This window comes from Megalops cyprinoides, chromosome 10, assembly GCF_013368585.1.
Source record: "Megalops cyprinoides isolate fMegCyp1 chromosome 10, fMegCyp1.pri, whole genome shotgun sequence".
Taxonomy (NCBI): Eukaryota; Metazoa; Chordata; class Actinopteri; order Elopiformes; family Megalopidae; genus Megalops; species Megalops cyprinoides.
The window spans coordinates 10,034,701-10,053,037 of record NC_050592.1 but is presented as its reverse complement, the minus strand read 5'-3'; the positions used below and the strand labels follow the sequence as shown (position 1 = coordinate 10,053,037).

Here is an 18,337-nt window from a genome sequence, read left to right as displayed (position 1 = left end):
ATACTATAGTAGGATCCCAGGTGACTCAGGCAGAGGTAGCCATGTTGATCCTGTATCCCACAGCCAGAAAGGTAAAACTGCCTGGTGAACATCCTGTATAACTTGTTGTTCATGCTAAAAATTAGGCAAACATTTTACATTCTGAGCCAGGTAAGGAATAGACACATTCAGGCAATCACAGATATCATTAGCATTTGTCATTAGTTCTATACTGACATTAGACTGAATCCAAATACTATCAGCAACATTTTCCACATTTTAAATAATTTCATTTATAGGAAAAACATACTAAAAATATGATGATTTCTTCCGCCACCTTAATTAGGAAGTCACTCCATAAAGCAACTTTGTGTGTTTTTCACACACAAAATAGGTGATAAGAGAACACTTGTGTTGACGTTCTGTGGTCAGCAGCAGTTTGGTAGAAGATGATATTCCATTTGTTGGAAAACACATCCATTCACATTAGAGTAGGAACCCCACAGCTCAGCTGGATCAGTGGACACCAGGCAGAGCAAAATACTTTTCTTGGAGTTTGAATACTGAATCAATGCACAATCCACCCTGGAAATTGCTAACCATGACTACTTCTCATTCTTTTTCTGATGCAGATGCATGAAAACAAATGAAATGCGATACACACACTCCCATTGGCTGACACTGATACTGGCATCAGCCAATAGTCAGCATTCTAAGTGGTTACCTCACATGTAGAAAAAGTAAAAAAAAAATTAAACGAAGTCATAATAATTCTAGACGCTGTCAATTCTAAAGATGTCCCATTCTTTTCTTTTTTCTCACGTCCTTTAAAAGATATGTGATAAAAATACACTGGCATCATCCCAATTTGATGGAAACTGCCTTCCCCGTGGCCTCTTATCTTAATCTGACATTACTGAGTCTTTGACACAGTCAAGGGCTGGAGAGGTGTCAGATATCTGCCTCACGATAGGGTGACACTCACCCAGACACCTCTGTAAGGGACGGACAGGGGTATCAAATACACGTGAGGGTTAATTATAGCAGGTACATTCTGCATGGTTTTATGATAAGGGTTTTTTTTTCCTAGACTGCGTAATCAGTCCCACCAGCAACGAGCACAGTCAAGACATTCTTGATTGTGCAAAAGTGTCTATTTTTAGCTGAGACATGTTACTCACCATAGAGGCTTGAATAGCACATAATGTGAATTATGGGAACCCCTCTCATCCTTTGGAAGCTGCTGAGAGACAGCCTAGGAAATAACTGTGTCATGCTGCTAAAAAAAGAAGAAAGAAAAAAAGAATACAGCAGACAGATTTAGGATTAAAAAAATAAGAAACAAAGAGAATTAATTCTCTCAAGACAATGGGCAATACTTCCCTGCTTGAAAGCAAGATTTTTGAAGGACAGAATTAGAAGACTTATCCAACCTTATGATTTGAAACCATTATCGTTTTCATATTCTGATTTTTAAACAGGTGTTTTGATACAATTTAAAAAAAAAAACATTTTCCTCATACTATCTACCCAAATCACTGACTTTCTAGTGATTTTGGATGTCCTGTAAAGGAGGCGATCTTGATGTCTGACTCTGAGGGAAAATGACCAGTGCCTGGACAGACATAGTGAAATAATCTGGCTGTAGCCTTGTTATTAGTTCTGTACTGAAAATAAATGCTCACTTACATTCGCCTATAAAAAGATGACTCATACAACAGATGGCTCACAGGAGTGATGGCCTATGAACAATGTACATGAACAATGTACAAGCGTGCCACATGCCTTTCATTTCACAAGACTGCACCTCTGTATATTGCCAATGAAGTGTTTGTATATCCATGGACCATTTGCTTCACAAATTCACTCCAACTTTTAATTTAACGTGTATGTCAAAATGACTTTCTCCAGTTATCCTGGAGTGAGTTTTGATTCCACGTTGACAAAACTCCATTGAATCCTACTAATTTCAGGTTGAAAATGAGTTCATGGTATCATGGTATTTTGCAAACAATTCATACTAGAGTCTATGTAAATATTAAAGTCACATGCTCAGAACAATTTGCTGTGGATAAAGATACAAAGGAGTAGTTTCTCTCAATTATGGCGACTCAGCCCTTTGCAGAAACAATAAGATGTGATGTGGATATTTCCTCTCTATATACGGATGACATAATGCTGTTTCTCAGTAAACCTCTTATTTCTGTCCTGGTCTGTTTAATTCTCTCCTTTCCAGGCCTCCTCAGGTCATTGCTAATCCTTCACCCTCTGCAACCTTCAAGTGAAGCCCCCTGAGGTATGGCATATTTAGGAATATACCGTTAACAGACTGCTAATTCGCTTTTGATGATTTGCTTGCACCTCACTAAATATGTGTGTAGAATTTATTTTTCTGATGAAATATGTTCCAGGAGTTTCACTCCATCACCTCTTTGCTAGGGGTCAATTTTTCAGTCAGTTTTCCCCAGATTGGCCAATGGGTTTGTTTGCTCTATTCCAAAAAAGCCTTAGTTGTTGTTGTGCAACATTATTCATTATGCTATTCAGTGGGGACATATAAGATTTGGAAAGATGTATACATTTTCTCACGATCACAATGGCAAGTTATCAAGTCACGATGTTAATAAGAGATGAATTTGTTGATCAGGATTCTATGTGTATTATATGTTTACTCTTTCCCAAGATGGACATGAAAATGTTAGTTTACTTAAAATGTTCATGTTGCTGATTGAAGCGGTACTCTGTGGCTTATCTATGTGTCTGATCAATTGCCCCTTTTAATTAGTCTGGTACAGACAGTAAAGCCATTCACACTCTGGTTTATGTGTGTGAAGGAGCTCAGAGGTCAAAGGGAGGCATCAAAGGCACAAAGACAAATGTACTCACTATCAATGATGGCTCAGCTCAATTGAGACACTCCACATTGTAGGCTAGTGGTAGGGTGAGCTTGTAACTCACAGCTTGTGGGTCTGATTCCTAGGTCCTAGGCCTAGGCTCTGTAAATATTAATTAAATTACATAGGATGTGGTTGTAAGCAAAACAATGATAATTATAATGGGGCCATCACTCTCCACTGTCTGTTTTTCAAAAAAAGGTTCACTTGTTTGAGGTGACATTTGATTTGTCTAGAAGATCTTTCTGTTCTGGCTTGAATTTTGCTTCTGATGTGCCGCATCCCAACCACCTCTGATTGTAAATCTCAGATTTTAATCTTGGAGAAAGTTGGCTGTGTGTCAGTCGGCAGAGGGCACTGCCATCATTAGCGCTGCTGCTGTTAGTTATTATTATTACCGTCCCCGCGGCGAAACAGGATGACACTCCTGCATGCCGATGCAGACACCTGTGCACGGCCCCCTGCCTGCGCAGAGCGAGATCACTGCCGGATTTATGCTAAAACCTGAGCGGATTACCGGAGCCGCGAGCGCAGATCTAATCCAGCGCATTCCATCACCCAATACAAGACATTCCTTCTCATCTCTTCCACAATCATCCCTCCTCAGCCCCCCCCCCCTCCTCTGGTGCCAGCCCTCCCTCTCTCTGTGCCTCTGTTACTGCCTCCGTGCAGCACGCTGAGGTGCCAGCGTGATGTGATGCTCTGTGGGGGACAAACCGTATAATTTTGTCTCTCTGGGTTTTTTTCTGCCAATGGTAATGTCAGTGGTAACTTGTGCTAATGTGCTACATTGTAGTTTCCAGTCAGGTGGTGCAGAGAGTCGTTCCTCATGATCCCTCTATGGGTCTGTTTTGTCCAGCAGGCTGCACGTCCCGCTGAACTTGCACAGAACCACTGCGTCTAAATCCCAGGAGTCACCCACCTCATCTGTCTCCGTGGGACCCAGAATCCAACAGCCCTGACAGTCTTAGGGCAAGGTCAGCCCCCTTTGTGAAATTATTACAATGGATTATAAATTGACATATTATAAACTCTTGACACGAACCTAAACAGCTGCACTAAATGAAAGACATAAGAGCAATGTAACAGCAAGTGGTAGCCTTCACAGTGTGCTCTCTCTGGTTTCTTTTGATGTAGGAGATGTAGGAACTCACATTCTTGATTTCTTAAGAGAATGGTGAGGAGAAAAAGACGAGGGAAAATGGGGTTGAGAAGGGATAATCAGGCAGTCTTCCATCTTTTCTGTCTCATCTGAAACGTCAACAAGATGAAGATCCGATTGCATCATCTAGCATCTGTTTTGAAAGACGCTTTAGGTTTTTACTACAATGTTTGTTTACTTATGTGATGGTCTGTTGTTTCTTTTTTTCTTTTCTGTTTTCTTACGCTGCCCTTGTCTTTATTCTGCCTTTAGGGTGAAAAGGAGAGAGAGCAAGCAGAGATGGTGGCATCCCAAAACTAAGGGGGTGAAAGATGTGAAATTCTTCACTTCAAAATGTGAAAGTTTAGACAAAATAACCAGACGGATTTCATCTTTTCTTCCTCCAAACTGGTTTCTTCTGTAGCAATTGTTTCTCTTCAGAATGAAGGAAGAAGGGAGAAAAGGGAAGCAACAGAAATGTGGAGATATGCCCATATGTTGCCTCATAGTTTAGAGGGCATTCAGAGTCTCTTCTTCCTTATCCATTTGTTTTGGATTTTTCTTCTTTTCCCCCCACATTTTGTGACATACATTGTCACCCAAGGTTGTTTTCATTGCTTTATAACTCAGTAGATTGCATTTGAATAAGTGTGTGTTCATATACCTTCAAACTGTGCCTTGGCATATTGTCATTGTTACTTCAGAAGCTGGATTCAGCATATTCCTTGTGGGGTAGGGTTTCCTGAAATCCTCTTGCTAACACCCATCAGCATCAGATTTCAGAAATCCTTGAAGATGTCAGAGGTAAAACATTGACAAACCACTTATTTTTTTTCCTTACATTGCATGTTTTTTTCTCCCAACCGTAGAAGTAAAATTGACATCTTTTCAAAGACAGTATTCTCTGTTGAAGGATAATTTACATTTTTGTGTAAGTAAGCACTTTGCATCTTATGCCTGTGTGCTCTACCAGTCTAGTCTGTCCCCTGCCTGATTTGGACTTCCCTGTCTACTGTAGTTTTCTCCTTAATCATTGGTGCATGCAATATATTTACCTTTTTGCCCTTTATTTTTTTCCTTGGTTTGATTATTTGACTCCTGAATGCAGTTTTTTTCTTATTGTGCTCTTTTTCTGTGCTTCTTTTCCTAGTATTTCATTTTATTCCGCTTATTCCCCTGACCAACACAGGATGTCAGAAAGGAATGAATAAAGTGTATTTTATGTCAAGCAGGCAAACTGAATTTGAGAAAGCGGTCACTAAGGAGCACAATAAAGTCAACCACATTGGGGGAAAAAAAAACCTGGATTCCATTCTCCGCATCCAGCATGAAGGCTGAACTGAAGGAGACCCTTGATCTGACCTGCTGGAGGTTTTTCTGTCATCTCTCTGTTACCTCTCCCGTTCTGCCTACAGTCACTCCTACTGAAATGTTCCCTTGTATCAAGGGACATGTTGATGCTGTGTAGATGTTTTTCTATTGCAAAAGTCGGGTGTGAAAAAGACAGCTTTATATAAAGAGACATTTCCATAGATATCATGCAATGGGCTGTCCTTTTATACTACAAATGCGCTAGCTCTGATTCATAGAGAACTGTGATACCCGAGAAGATATTACCTCACTCACTATCTCTGTCTCTGGTGCTTTTTATCTCTCTCTCTCTTTGGTGCTCTTTCTGTGTTTCCTTCTCTCGTGCTTTGTTAAGCTCACGTGAAAAAAGAACATTAGATACATCCGGGTTAACTAAGGTTTGAAAACACGCTGGGTGAACAAGGCTGAGGTTTGGTCTTCGAGGTGCGGTAAGCAAACATGGTGGGTGGAAGACTGGACAGAGTCTCAGGAATGGGACTCCCTATTAAGCGGGCGGACACTTGAGAAGAGGGGACAGGACCAGCGACAGGACCCCTCAGAGTCTGAAAAATGAAGAGAGGATGTGGTGGTGCATGAAAAGAGAGCAAAGGAGGAGTCCGAGAAAATGAGAGGGCATTTGGTTCTGAAACTGTCTGCTCTGCCTAGGAATCATACTCTTTTCGAAATGCCAGCAACAACTACAGACCTGAACTAAGTAGTGGGGTGTAAGTGTAATGAACAGATGCTCAAAGGAACACTTTTAAGACTAATATTGAGTCAGTGCTTTGTCAGTTCACAATATGTAACAATTCAAACTTTATTGAACTTGTGTTGATGTAGTCATTTTGGGCCTTTGACATGATATTGTGTGTTACACCTTTTTCCTGCTATTACCCATATTATTGGATGAGAAAGAGTACAATCTCAGGGACTCTTTTACCTTAGCTTTCTCTGTGTTGCGATAATTTCAAGAAGAATTGTATTTTATTTAGAATATAGATGCAAAGCTACAGAGGCCAGATTTGGAATGCTGTACAGGTTGGACTGCAAACATACTGAGAAACATCACTATTGACTGAATGTTCATCATGTGTTTTGCCTGTGTTGGTGGTTCAAGGTAGCCTTGTATTAACCTGTAATTGTGTATTTCTCATTACAAAGCAAAGGCATGTGAAGATTTTGGAGAACTTTGGAGGACGTAAGATCAGTCTGAGAATTCTCTTTGTAGAAAGCATGCTGTGTTCTGTTTGAGCTGCATGTTCAGGTTCTGTGCTTTAGCATATCTCCCCATCTGATCAAAACCTATCCTGGATTTTGTCCTTGTAAGATTTGATGTTGATCACTGTACTTTTCCCAATACCTGCCTCAGTTTGTGGAGAGAATTATCCCTGTTCTTTCCAGCATGCTGTGTTTTCAGCTCCTCTGACCAATCCCTGACTTTGCACAGCCTTACCCCATTGGCTGTCCTGGTCTCAAACCATCAAACTGTCGCACGTCCAAGCGTCCAACACCGGAAGAACTCTCATCTCTCATCACTTCCTCACTCAAACTCCACAATCTGGGGAGATTAACTCAATCACAAGAGAACACACCTGGAGGTAGCTGATTTCAGATTCATGATTTCTGATTTCAGTTCATGGCTGTCACTGTGGACTGCGGCTTTACTGTGCATCCTTGAATCCTGCTCCTGCTCAGGGGTTTGGCCCAGATTCAAGCCCTCTCAATACCACCTGGTCATGTTTCAGTGAAGTACTCTGTCGTCCTTCAAGAATCTTTCCCACTGCATTGGGACACTATGCAGCATCAAGAGGACAGCATGGAGTCAATTTGGATAACCTTCTCCGCTTAACATGGATGTCACTTGCTGTTTTTGAAATTCCCAAAGCCAGCAGACAAGTCTGACTAATTAGAGACGGATTTATTAACACAATATGGATTTCTGAGAATCTTGGAATACTTTTTTCTAAACATTCTTTGATGAGGCAATTACCACATGAACAAAAAGTTTGGCTCCTTTGAGATATGCAATAAGACAGTGACACTCTGCACAATTGTGGAATACAATACAGGACGATCCAGGTAATCCAAGGCTTTTAAGTTGTATTTTTTTCAGCCATACAAAATAATTGTGTTGGACGGTTGTTGGAAAAATTGAACTGGAATTCTGCCGTGCACGCTTCATTGCTACAGTATATCAAGGAGACATGGATGTCTCGGGGAAAAAGATCAGCTTCTGAGTTTCTGCAGATGCTAACATTATAAACTGAGTTGTGGACATATTCAGACCTTTGTGCATGGACTTGGGCAGTGATGTGAAAGAGAGGGGATAGCTTGCTTTGTATACTGTGAGATCTGTCAGGGCATCCCCTTGTGTGATATAAAACACAGGCAAACACTGGCAGGCAAGGCAAGGATCGAAGATTTTGCCAGACAGGATTTAAAAGGTCTTTCGATCTTCGTGTTCACATAAGGAATCGTAACCAATATACGTGATTATTGATTTTGTGTTTGTATTTACTTTTTGCATGTGTGTTTTTGAAACTTGGATTTCAGACCTGGATTTGCCTTTGAGCCATAGTTCATAAGCCTCAGCTGGACACAAATAGCACTTTGGAAGAATATTTGCAAAATTGTGAGCGCTGCAAATGAAGCACCGCTCAGTACTTTCTGCAGTAATCCATTTCACATGACCCGGATTTAGCTGCAACTGTAGCTATTTTCCAACTAAAGTGATTACATCAATAATCTGTAAAATCATCTGCTGCTAGATACTGATCGTCGTCACAGAATTTCCTACTATCTTGAAACGGAGGATTGCATTTTACCCAAAAAACTGTCTGCTTTCGAGGGAGCACTTGCACAGATGTGTTACATCAATATCACAGTGGTTTTAACTCATAAAACATATTTCTAGATACAGTAACGTCATTTTAGTTAACACCTGGACAGCGCATATTAATATCAGTGTGACAGACTGTGGAATCGGTTTGGTCTGTAGTACCGCACAGCCACACACAGCTATCTCGTCATGGGAGCAGCACGTGTCAAAAGACGCTTTAGCGCCGTGGTGGACAGCCCTCTGGAGGAAGAGGAAGTGATGAAACTGGCCCAGAGTGCCGCTGAAACCGCCGGGGCGGGGTGCGGCTCGGGGAGTCCGGTGACCCCCACCAGCCCGATCCCGACCTGGAACGGCAAAGCGCTCACTGTGCAGGGGAACGGGAGTGGGAGTGGTGGAGGAGCAGCGGGAGCTGCAGGAGCAGGAGCAGGAGGAGGGAGCAGAGGAGGACGATCGGGGCTGAGGGGGCTAGGGGGAACGGAGGGCGGCTGCTCCTCCCCGGACAGGGACTCCGCCTCCCATTCCCCCTCCCCCCCCAGCCGCCGCCGCCGGCCCCGCAGCCGCTTTGTGGGCAAGGACGGGCGCTGCAACGTCACCTTCGTCAACATGAGCGAGAGGGGCCAGCGCTACCTCACCGACCTCTTCACCACCTGCGTGGACATCCGCTGGCGCTGGATGTTCGTGGTCTTCTCCCTCTCCTTCCTCCTCTCCTGGCTGCTCTTCGGATTCACCTTCTGGCTCATTGCCTCCGCCCACGGGGACCTCTCTGCCTCCTCAGGCTCCGCCCCCACGCAGTCGGCCGCCGCCCCGGCCGAAGCGGGTGGGGCGGAGTCCAGGGGGCGGCCGGTCGAGGAGCCCTGTTTCCAGCAAGTGAACAGTTTCATGGCAGCCTTCCTCTTCTCCCTGGAGACACAGACTTCCATCGGCTATGGCTTTCGCAGCGTGACGGAGGCGTGCCCCCTGGCGGTGTTGGCGGTCGTGTTGCAGTGCATTGTGGGCTGCATCATTGACGCCTTCATCATTGGGGCGGTCATGGCCAAGATCGCCAAGCCCAAGAAGCGCAATGAGACGCTGGTGTTCTCTGACACGGCAGTGGTGGCCCTGCGTGATGGCAAGCTCTGCATGATGTGGCGGGTGGGAAACCTACGGAAGAGCCACCTGGTAGAGGCCCACGTCCGCGCCCAGCTGCTCAAGGTGGGTACAAGACTGGTTTGATCTGACTGACAGGGGCACTCCTTGATAAAATGATTGTAGAGCAGGTTCACATGAATTACACTACATTATTGCGATTTAGCAGATACTCTTATCCAGAGCAACTTACAATTATATCCATTATTACATTACATTACATTATTGGCATATGGCAGACGCTTTTATCCAGAGCAACTTACATCGGTTACATTTTTTTTTACCATGTTATCCATTTATACGGCTGGATATTTACTGAAGCAGTTGTGGGTTAAGTACCTTGTCCAAGGGTACAACAACAGTGGCCCAGCAGAGAATTGAACTAGCAACCTTTTGGTTACAAGCCCTGCTCCTTACCACTACGCCGCACTGTTACCCATATGTATAACATCTATGCACACCATGTGACAGTGGTCTTCTGTTGCCACTGCAAATCATAAAGGTGCTTGCTAAATGACTAAGATATAGTGTGTACAGTACAATAGGAGCAGGGTAAGGGGTACTCACAGCTTAATTTAAAGTGGTTCATGGAAGAGAGAAAATGAATAAAAGTCAGAGGAATTTCAAACCTTTGATAATGCCAAAAATAATGATCCTCTTTGTACTGAATGGTCAAACTAGAGCACATTGTAGAGTGAATACAGCCAGCTCTGAGGGACTTGAAAGCCATGTCATCATAAATGCACTTCTTTATAGACCTTATATATTTTTTACTTTATTTATGTCAGTGCTGATTTTTTCAACTTGATGTGGACTGACTAAACATGTATAGCATTATTTTCCATGAAAAACCATGTTGCTGAAAAAACAGTCCTCCCTACACATTGAATCTTGACTTTGCTGAAGTCTCCAACGCATTCTAAAAAAGCTGGTTCTGCGCCTTATCTGTGCCAGATATCTGCTCTGAATGGCTCCTCAGCCGTCGTGTACTCAGTGCTGCATTCAGGAGTGGCCTCTACTGCAGTAGTCCTGTGGGAGGCCACTGCTGAGACTGACTGCAGTGTGTTAGCAGAAACGCTGCCTTCATCAGTACAGGTCCCTGAGGCGGAAGGTGGATTTTTACACCATCTCCAGTTCAGAGAGGGGTCAGCAACTTTGCCTTGATCCTTTTCAGATGCTCACTGTGAGGATGAAAACAAGAGCAGACAAAATCAGAGAGAGAGAGAGAGAAAAAAAAATACAAGATGTGATAGAGTAATCAAAATCACATACTGCACTGGAGTCCTTGATCCTACAGAAATGGTTATAAAAGTGTTCTGTGGAACAAGGAGGGTCATGGTAGCATTCACTGAGTTCATCATACAGGTCAAGTATGAAACAAAGGTCAACAATGACAGTGTCCTGCAACCAGGTTGGTAAAAAATATTTTGAAAAATAACAGGAGGCTCCGTGTTTTGGCCCAAGCTATTCGGTTACATGAACGTATTGCACAGCTCTCTGGAGTTTTTGAGCCGCTCTGTCACGGTGATGAAGCTTATCCCAATTTTTTAATTAAAAAATAAGTGACACAGGCTGTACAGATCAGACAGAGGGGAGAGAGAGGTAGACAGAAAGGGAGGATGGAGGGAGGAGGAAAGAGGGAAGGATAGAGACATCTGGCCTGCAGCCTGTGTTTAATAAGAGCATGTTTTGTTCTCTGGGTTTATAAGATTTGCAGGGGGATTAACTGTGGCAGCGTTCTTTAACTCTAAACCACTACCCTTTGTCATCTCTCCCAGATTTCTGTGTGCGTTCAGGTCATGTGTCTGTTATCTTTGGGTTTGTTTGTTTGTTTCTGTGAATATACGTTGTCAGGTTGTGTCTTTTCATGTGTGTTTTAGTGTTTGTGTGGCGTGTGTGTGTGTGTGTGTGTGCATGTGCGTGTGTGTGTGTGTGCATGTTTGCTTGTGTGTATGGTTGTGTCACTGTGTTAGTATGGATATTCACTGTGGCATGAATATGGTATCATGGATAGCTGTAAACATTGCTGTAAATAAATGTCTTTTTTCTTTTGCCATGCTGAATCTCCCACCCCCATCCTCTGGGTTATCATTCTGTCAGTGTACCACAACCATTCCTGATATGCTCATTGCTATTAAACGTATTTCTCTTTGTTCGGCATATATGGTGCTTGGTGCTTCACAGTACCATGTTACTCCTCACTGAATAGTACATTCACTACTGTTTCCATTACCCTCAAATAACCGAGGAGACCTTTAACCAAAACCAGCACAATTCCACATACAGGTGGACTCAATATCTGTTGAGGCTCGTTTGGTTTTTTTGTCATGTCCATATGATAGGCCATAGCCATCTTTTTGCAGAGTGGGTTTTGGATTTCTGTTATTGGGATTCCTTCAAAAAGTATGGCTTAGCTTCATTGGTAAGTGAGTTCTGTTAATGTGGCCATAGATGAGGAGTGGCATGGATCAGGTTAGAGCTAGGAGCTGGATGATAACGTGCCTAAGTCTCTTGCTGATGACAGGGGGTCTCCACACCACAGCACGCCAGACCAGTCAAACCTCTTGTCCCTCTGCCATCTCTTCCTAGCCAAGGGTGACCACAGAGGGAGAGTACCTTCCCCTGGACAACGTGGACATCAACGTGGGCTTCGACACGGGCACGGACCGCATCTTCCTGGTGTCGCCCGTAACCATCGTGCACAAGATCGACGAGGAGAGCCCGTTCTTCGAGATAGACCGGCAGGCGCTGGAGGGCGACTCGGAGCTGGAGGTGGTGGTCATCCTGGAGGGGATGGTGGAAGCCACCGCCATGACCACGCAGTGTCGCAGCTCCTACCTGGCCTCCGAGATCCTGTGGGGCCACCGCTTCGAGCCGGTCCTCTTCGAGAAGAAGAACTGCTACCAGGTGGGGAAGGGGAACAGGTGGGCAGAGAGGTGGTTGGGTGGGAAGAGAAGGAGAGGAGAGAATGGAAAGCAGAATGATATTCACAGGAGTGTGGTTATTGAAGATGCATGAAGGTGCAAGGAGAAAAAAGCTTTAAAGAGACTTCACAGTGTAGAATTAAGGTAAAGGAAGAGAAAAGAAATAGTCCCAGTGCAGCGCACACATTTATTCATGAACATAAAAGTGATCATGAACGGGAAAGAAAAATGAATACCAGCATGGTGATAGAATGCTCCCAGATGTGCTTAATTAAAACTTGGTGCAGACATCTGTGCACACCATTCATTTTTAATCATGTCCCCCCTCCCATACGCAGTGGATTCACAGGTGTCTGTTGCCGTACACTCGTTTTACACACCGACCTATCTGTGTCTCACAGGTGGACTACTCCTTCTTCCATCGCACGTACGAGATCCCCAGCACCCCCACCTGCAGTGCAAAGGAGCTGGCGGAGAGGAAGTACATCCTGGGCTCGCGCTCCTCCTTCTGTTACGAGAACGAAGTCGCACTGCAGCTCTCCTCCCCGGGTGACCAGTCTCCCTCCCCGTCCGACCCCCGCGCCGAGCTCACACACCCTCACACACAATGAGGGAGCAGGCCTCAGGGAGTCGAGCGGGGAGAGGCGGGCCACAGAGACGACTCAGGGGATAAGGCAGAGAAGGGGAAGAGATAGAGAGAGGAGACGGCGGGGTGGAGATGTAGGTCAGAGCACGGTAAGTGGAGGGCAGTGAGGGTGAAGGTGAATGTTGTAGGAAAAGGGAAAGGGCAGACAGAGGACAAGAGGCAGTTAGAGGACAGCATGAGGGGAGAAGTTGGTAAAAGTAGAGTTTGCTACCCAAGGAGGAAGGCAAGAGGCAGAGGATTAGGTGATGGAGGGAGAGAGGAGAAATCACGAAAGGGTAGTGGGAAAGAGGAGGTGAAATGTGGGAAATGTCAGGAATAAAGGCAGAAGAAAAAGAGTCGCATCACCTGTGAATGTAAAAAGAGAGAAATTAGAAAAGAAGGGAATACGAGGAAAAAGGAAGAGAAAAAAATTGTTAGGAATACAAGGTTTGCAGGTGAATTAAAGGACTTAAAGATTCAGCTCGTAAAGAAGCTGAAGAAACAGGTGCCAAACGGGTGATGAAGGTACAGAGAGAGGTTAGGAAAGAAGGAAGTGGTGGGTGTGTTCAGTTCCGGAAAGCTGAAGAGAACATGGTAAGAGGTAACAATTTGACTTTGTGAGAGGTATGCTCAGAAAAACAGGGAGAGAGAAAAAGGCAAGGCAGAGAGGGAGACAGAGAGGAGGGGGGCTGCAGCACTGACCCAGTTGGCTGATTGGACCTGGCGATCTTTCAGAATCCATACGAACACGCTTGCAATGTTTCAGCTTGTTGACGCGGTGCAGTGGCTCCAGTAGGTATCTGACAAATATGCAACAGTGCCCCCATGTGCACAGAATAGGTAACAGCAAATGCTGTTGCCTTTAGTCTCAATTTTTTTCCACAATTCTGAGATGAGTCAAATGTGCGCTTAAACTTTTTTTTTTTCTTCAAGTAAGATGAATATATGAAAATGATCATTAATATGATTGTTGAACTGTACTATGATGGAAAGCAGTATATTTGGCATAATAATATAAGTACTTTTTTAAATGTGTTTTTAACAGTGTTAGATTACTTGCTTGCACTACTGCAAATCTAAGTAACAAATATGAGAAACTGCTGAAAATTAACAGCAATTTTAAGTGGTTTCTCTGACATGAGCAAATCCTTTGTGTCCTTTACACTGAAAAAATATTTTGTGTCATTTTTATTTCAGGGGAATATTGCATGAGCAACCGACAATCCTTTAAAAACAGTCACATGTATTTGAATTTTAAACTTTATATGAGAATGGGAGACTGCTGTATATATTGACGCTGATGTTGTTTATGTTGTCAGCATGCAGTCATTGGTATTGTTTCACTCTGTTCTTTACCCGAGTTCTGTCTTTTGAAACCTGCTCAATTTGGAATGTGTGTAGGAAGGCTTTTGACAATGCTGATATTACCCCTCTTGTTGTGGTCTTGACTCATCAGGTTTCAGGGTGATGGACTGAGCTCTGACTCTCAACATCAGGCGCTTGACTGTAAATTCATCTAGCTGCCTCCACTACCCACTGCAAATGTTCAGTGAGGGTGCTCTTAATAGTATTCCAGTACTACGACTGCAAACTGTTAGAATTGCGTTCTTTACTTGGCTGGTTTGAAAACTGGACACAATCAAGCTTCAGTGAGCAGGAGTCACTTTCAGTTTTTGTATGTGTAGGAGAAAGTTTTTATTGCTGGTGCCTCAAAGGGAAGCATGTGGTTGGTAAGACTAACACTGTCATTTCCTCTCTTTTCATTTTTCTTTTTAACTTCATATTTTTAGAAGGCAATTGTTTTTGCTGAATCTTCTGACTGTTTTGACCGTGACAGTGTGTACTAATTGCTGTACACAATTATGATGCAAATGTATTCTGGTATGTGAGTATGAAAGTCTACTGTATTTGCCATGAGGCAATATTTCTCTGCTTGTGAATTACAAGATGTTTGGGTATTCAAACTTGGTACATCAGTTACTGAAGGTAGTCATTGATTTGTGGACAGTAATGAAGCACTTAACTATAGCCTGTACTGGAATGAATAAACACTGTATAAGACTATAACTGAGTTGATATCATTGCAAAATCACTGTTAGGAACACTAGAGGGGAATGGGAGACATAATATATTAAGTAGCACTTAACTTACTTATTTTAAGAAGTTATGGTTTTATCTATGTTCATCTATTACTCATTTCATCCATCTTTATTTTAATTTATTGTGTGTTAAAGATGACTTCCCTTTGGTTTCCATTGACCTCCTGCATATGTAACTTGCCTCTGCTTGTGTCTTTCACTGTTCCAGTTCAGTTGGAATGTGACTTGAATCCTGATCACCTGCACTTTGAAACTTTGCATTATACCCCAAAGATAATTAGTTTCCTTTTACATTTTTTTGTTTGTTTTAAGGCTCAGTAGATTCTATACAGTGGTTACACTCTATACAGCGGTAGTTCTATCTGAGTGTGAGTGGATAAATAGTTATCTACTTATGCCGTTGTTTTTTTCTCTTCTTCATGTATTGTTGAACTAACTTGATGTTCTTGTATAGACTGTATAAGGAAAAAAATGTTTGAAAATGACATCCACTGAGGCAAGGCGCTATTGGAACAAATAAAACCTGTTTGATTGATTAAGGGTGTGTTATCTTATTGTTTTTTTTCCGTTGCACTTCAAACTTAAGTCCAACAGTGCTAAAGGAGTTGATTGGTCCTTCAGTTTCCAGTCTCACACAGAAATTTGACTTTCAAATTTAAGCGAGCATTTTTGGTTTACTTTTTGGGTACTTGCACAGTATTTGTTCTTGCATTATGAGTGTGGTGGTCATGGACTGTAAAAACTACATATATATATATATATATATATATATATATGTTACATAATGAACAATAAATATATAAATAATTTATTTAGTAATAATATAATAAACTTTCATTTCCTATCCGGGGTTAAAGAAAAATAGCGAAGCAGGAGAATCTAATGCACCGTTCGAACTACAGACTGCTGGTGACCATGTAGTATAGGCAAGTCATATCTCCAGTAGCACTGTTCATCAGCAAGGTGTATGGTTTTGCAGCCATAATTTTGAACTTTTAATCTAAATCTTAGCGCTGTCTAATGGAAATAAATATATAATGGTCTATTGCAATTCAGGGGAAAAGTTCAGATAATAAGAGGCATGACTGTAGTTGGAGCTGAGTATTATTGGCAAAGCAGTAATAAGACAAGACCATGAGCAGAGAACAGAAAAGGAGAACAGAGGGGTGTCTAGCCTGAGCCGTAGGGAATCCTTTGGAGAGGGTGTACAATGTTGAACTGGAACTTCTCCAGGCAACCTGGTTTGACTGGTTCAAGAGCTACAAGGTGAGTAAGCTCAAGGCAATGTCTGCGACTCCCAGACTAGCCAGAGATGACAGGAAAACCTGATGGTCAACATTAGTGAATGCCGCAGAGCTGTCCTGAGAAATTACAGCTGAGGAAAGGGTAAAAATTCTTGCTGTGTCAAGGGTCTCTATGTATGTTCGTTTTACCTCATTTGATATTTGAAATGAAATTGCATTTGTAAGATGTGTTCCATTGGTCATCATTCACTATTTACCTTTTTTTTTTTTAATATGAATGGGTTAATGTGTGAGTCCACTATTGGGACATTATATACTCAATAATATCTTTATCTGTTATCTAACTATTTATCTATATCTGTCTTTATCATTTTCTAATAATATATTTTTCTATACATATCCATATTTACAAAATACATACAATATATATAAAAGTATCATTTAAAGAAGTCAAATCACATTGTACACATTCAATAGCAAAGTGAATGCACAGAATACAATATACATTCAAATAGCACACACAAAATAACACGTAAACTGTACACACCAAATATTAAATGTAGCAGATATAAAAGATCCATTGTCTATGATTGGGAATTAAATGTGAAGGTATCGTTCTTTATTTTGCAAGGTTTTGACTCAGGCATTACAATCTTCCAATGATATATGATTACAAGGATTGAAATCCTTTTTCAACATACAGCTGCACTATCTCACCAAAAGTCATGAGACATAGATACTTATGGTGTGTTGACTTGCTTTTGGCCTTAACCTAACTAACTGCTGGTTTGTAGAGGACTGTCAACTAATTTCTTGTTGAAAGCTGGTGGTGTTGTGAGCTTAATAATGTTCCAAAGGAGCATTACTAAGCTCCACTACAGAAGAGGGCCATCTTGGCCTTGCCCTAATTCTGCATTCCAATTCATCCCAAAGATGTACTGTCAGGTTGAGGTCGGAACTCTGCACTGACCACCTAAATGTGCTGATGTCTCATGACATTTGGTAGGACAGTGTATGTCATTACTGTGGGGTAGAGCGGCTAAAAGCTCCTATCTATATGTAATAAATATCAGTGGATCTTTACAGTGCTGGCTGTAAACCTTAGCAGAGTGGGCTGGTCTATACTTTTTACACATCATTTAATGTTGCACATACAGAAATGCAGTATGGACCAATTACGAACTACCACGTAACGGCGAAACCTCAGCAGAATTTATATATATATATATTTTCCTGCACCTTACGCTTCAGTAGCTACAGGAATCAGCCAAACCCTTAAAGCTGCACGTTGCACCTGCCGCAATGCTTCATAGATAAGTAGTTCTGTATGTTCGTAGCCTACAGGCATACACTTACATCCACAAAGCTTTTGGTGTTACTTTAGCCTACAACGTGAATGCTGTTAGAAATGCTATTATATGTAGACAAAAGTTGATTGGAACTTGTAAATCTAGTTTTCGATTGCTTCTTCAACGTTTGCCTTCCTACATCTCTTAGGAGCGAAAGCACTATCACTATATGCTGTCGCTGATGATTTTAAGTGTTTAAAATTGAGATTAACCTTTTTCGCACGCTTTCGTTAGCTTGTAAGCATCGTCATGAGACTTGTACAACGTAATATCGGGATTTGGAAACCGCATTAGAGGAAAATCTGGAGCGGATATCTCTTTAAACGCAGGGCTCTTCTTGGCAGTTCAGACAAACTGCGCGACAAGCAGCGGCTAGATACTGTAGTCAACAAAGAGCGCGCAAATCTGTACCCCACAGCGAGGATTCTGTACTGACACCTGTTCCTCTCCTTTGTTTGGTCATTTATACTGTCAATCATTTCTGACGTCTCCCAGTCGCTCAATTTTATTGGTTAGTCCTGTGAACAGTGCCTAAACTTGTTTTCCATTCGTCATGTCGTCAAAGGCTGCCAACAAGAGGGCGGAATATAATTGCCTCGTCAGTGGGCGGGAACGTGATGAGAATCTTTGATTTTTATAGGGCTGTATCCCGTCTAAGGCGGGCCTAGAGGTATTTTGTCACGTATGATTGGTCTTACTGAGAAATACCATGGTAAAGAGAGAAGCCCCAGCTTTGCCCTTACTTTTCTGTCTCTGTCTATTTTATTC

The 18,337-nt window shown here is 42.4% G+C and overlaps 1 protein-coding gene across 1 annotated transcript; it reads left to right on the top strand.

The window, feature by feature from the left end:
* Nucleotides 1-8,392: 8,392 nt before the first annotated feature.
* kcnj14 (potassium inwardly rectifying channel subfamily J member 14) lies at nucleotides 8,393-12,863 on the top strand. The gene is made up of 3 exons (XM_036538664.1): nucleotides 8,393-9,394; nucleotides 11,918-12,235; nucleotides 12,654-12,863. The coding sequence occupies exons 1-3, from the start codon at nucleotides 8,393-8,395 to the stop codon at nucleotides 12,861-12,863; spliced, it is 1,530 nt and encodes a 509-aa protein (XP_036394557.1).
* Nucleotides 12,864-18,337: the final 5,474 nt, after the last annotated feature.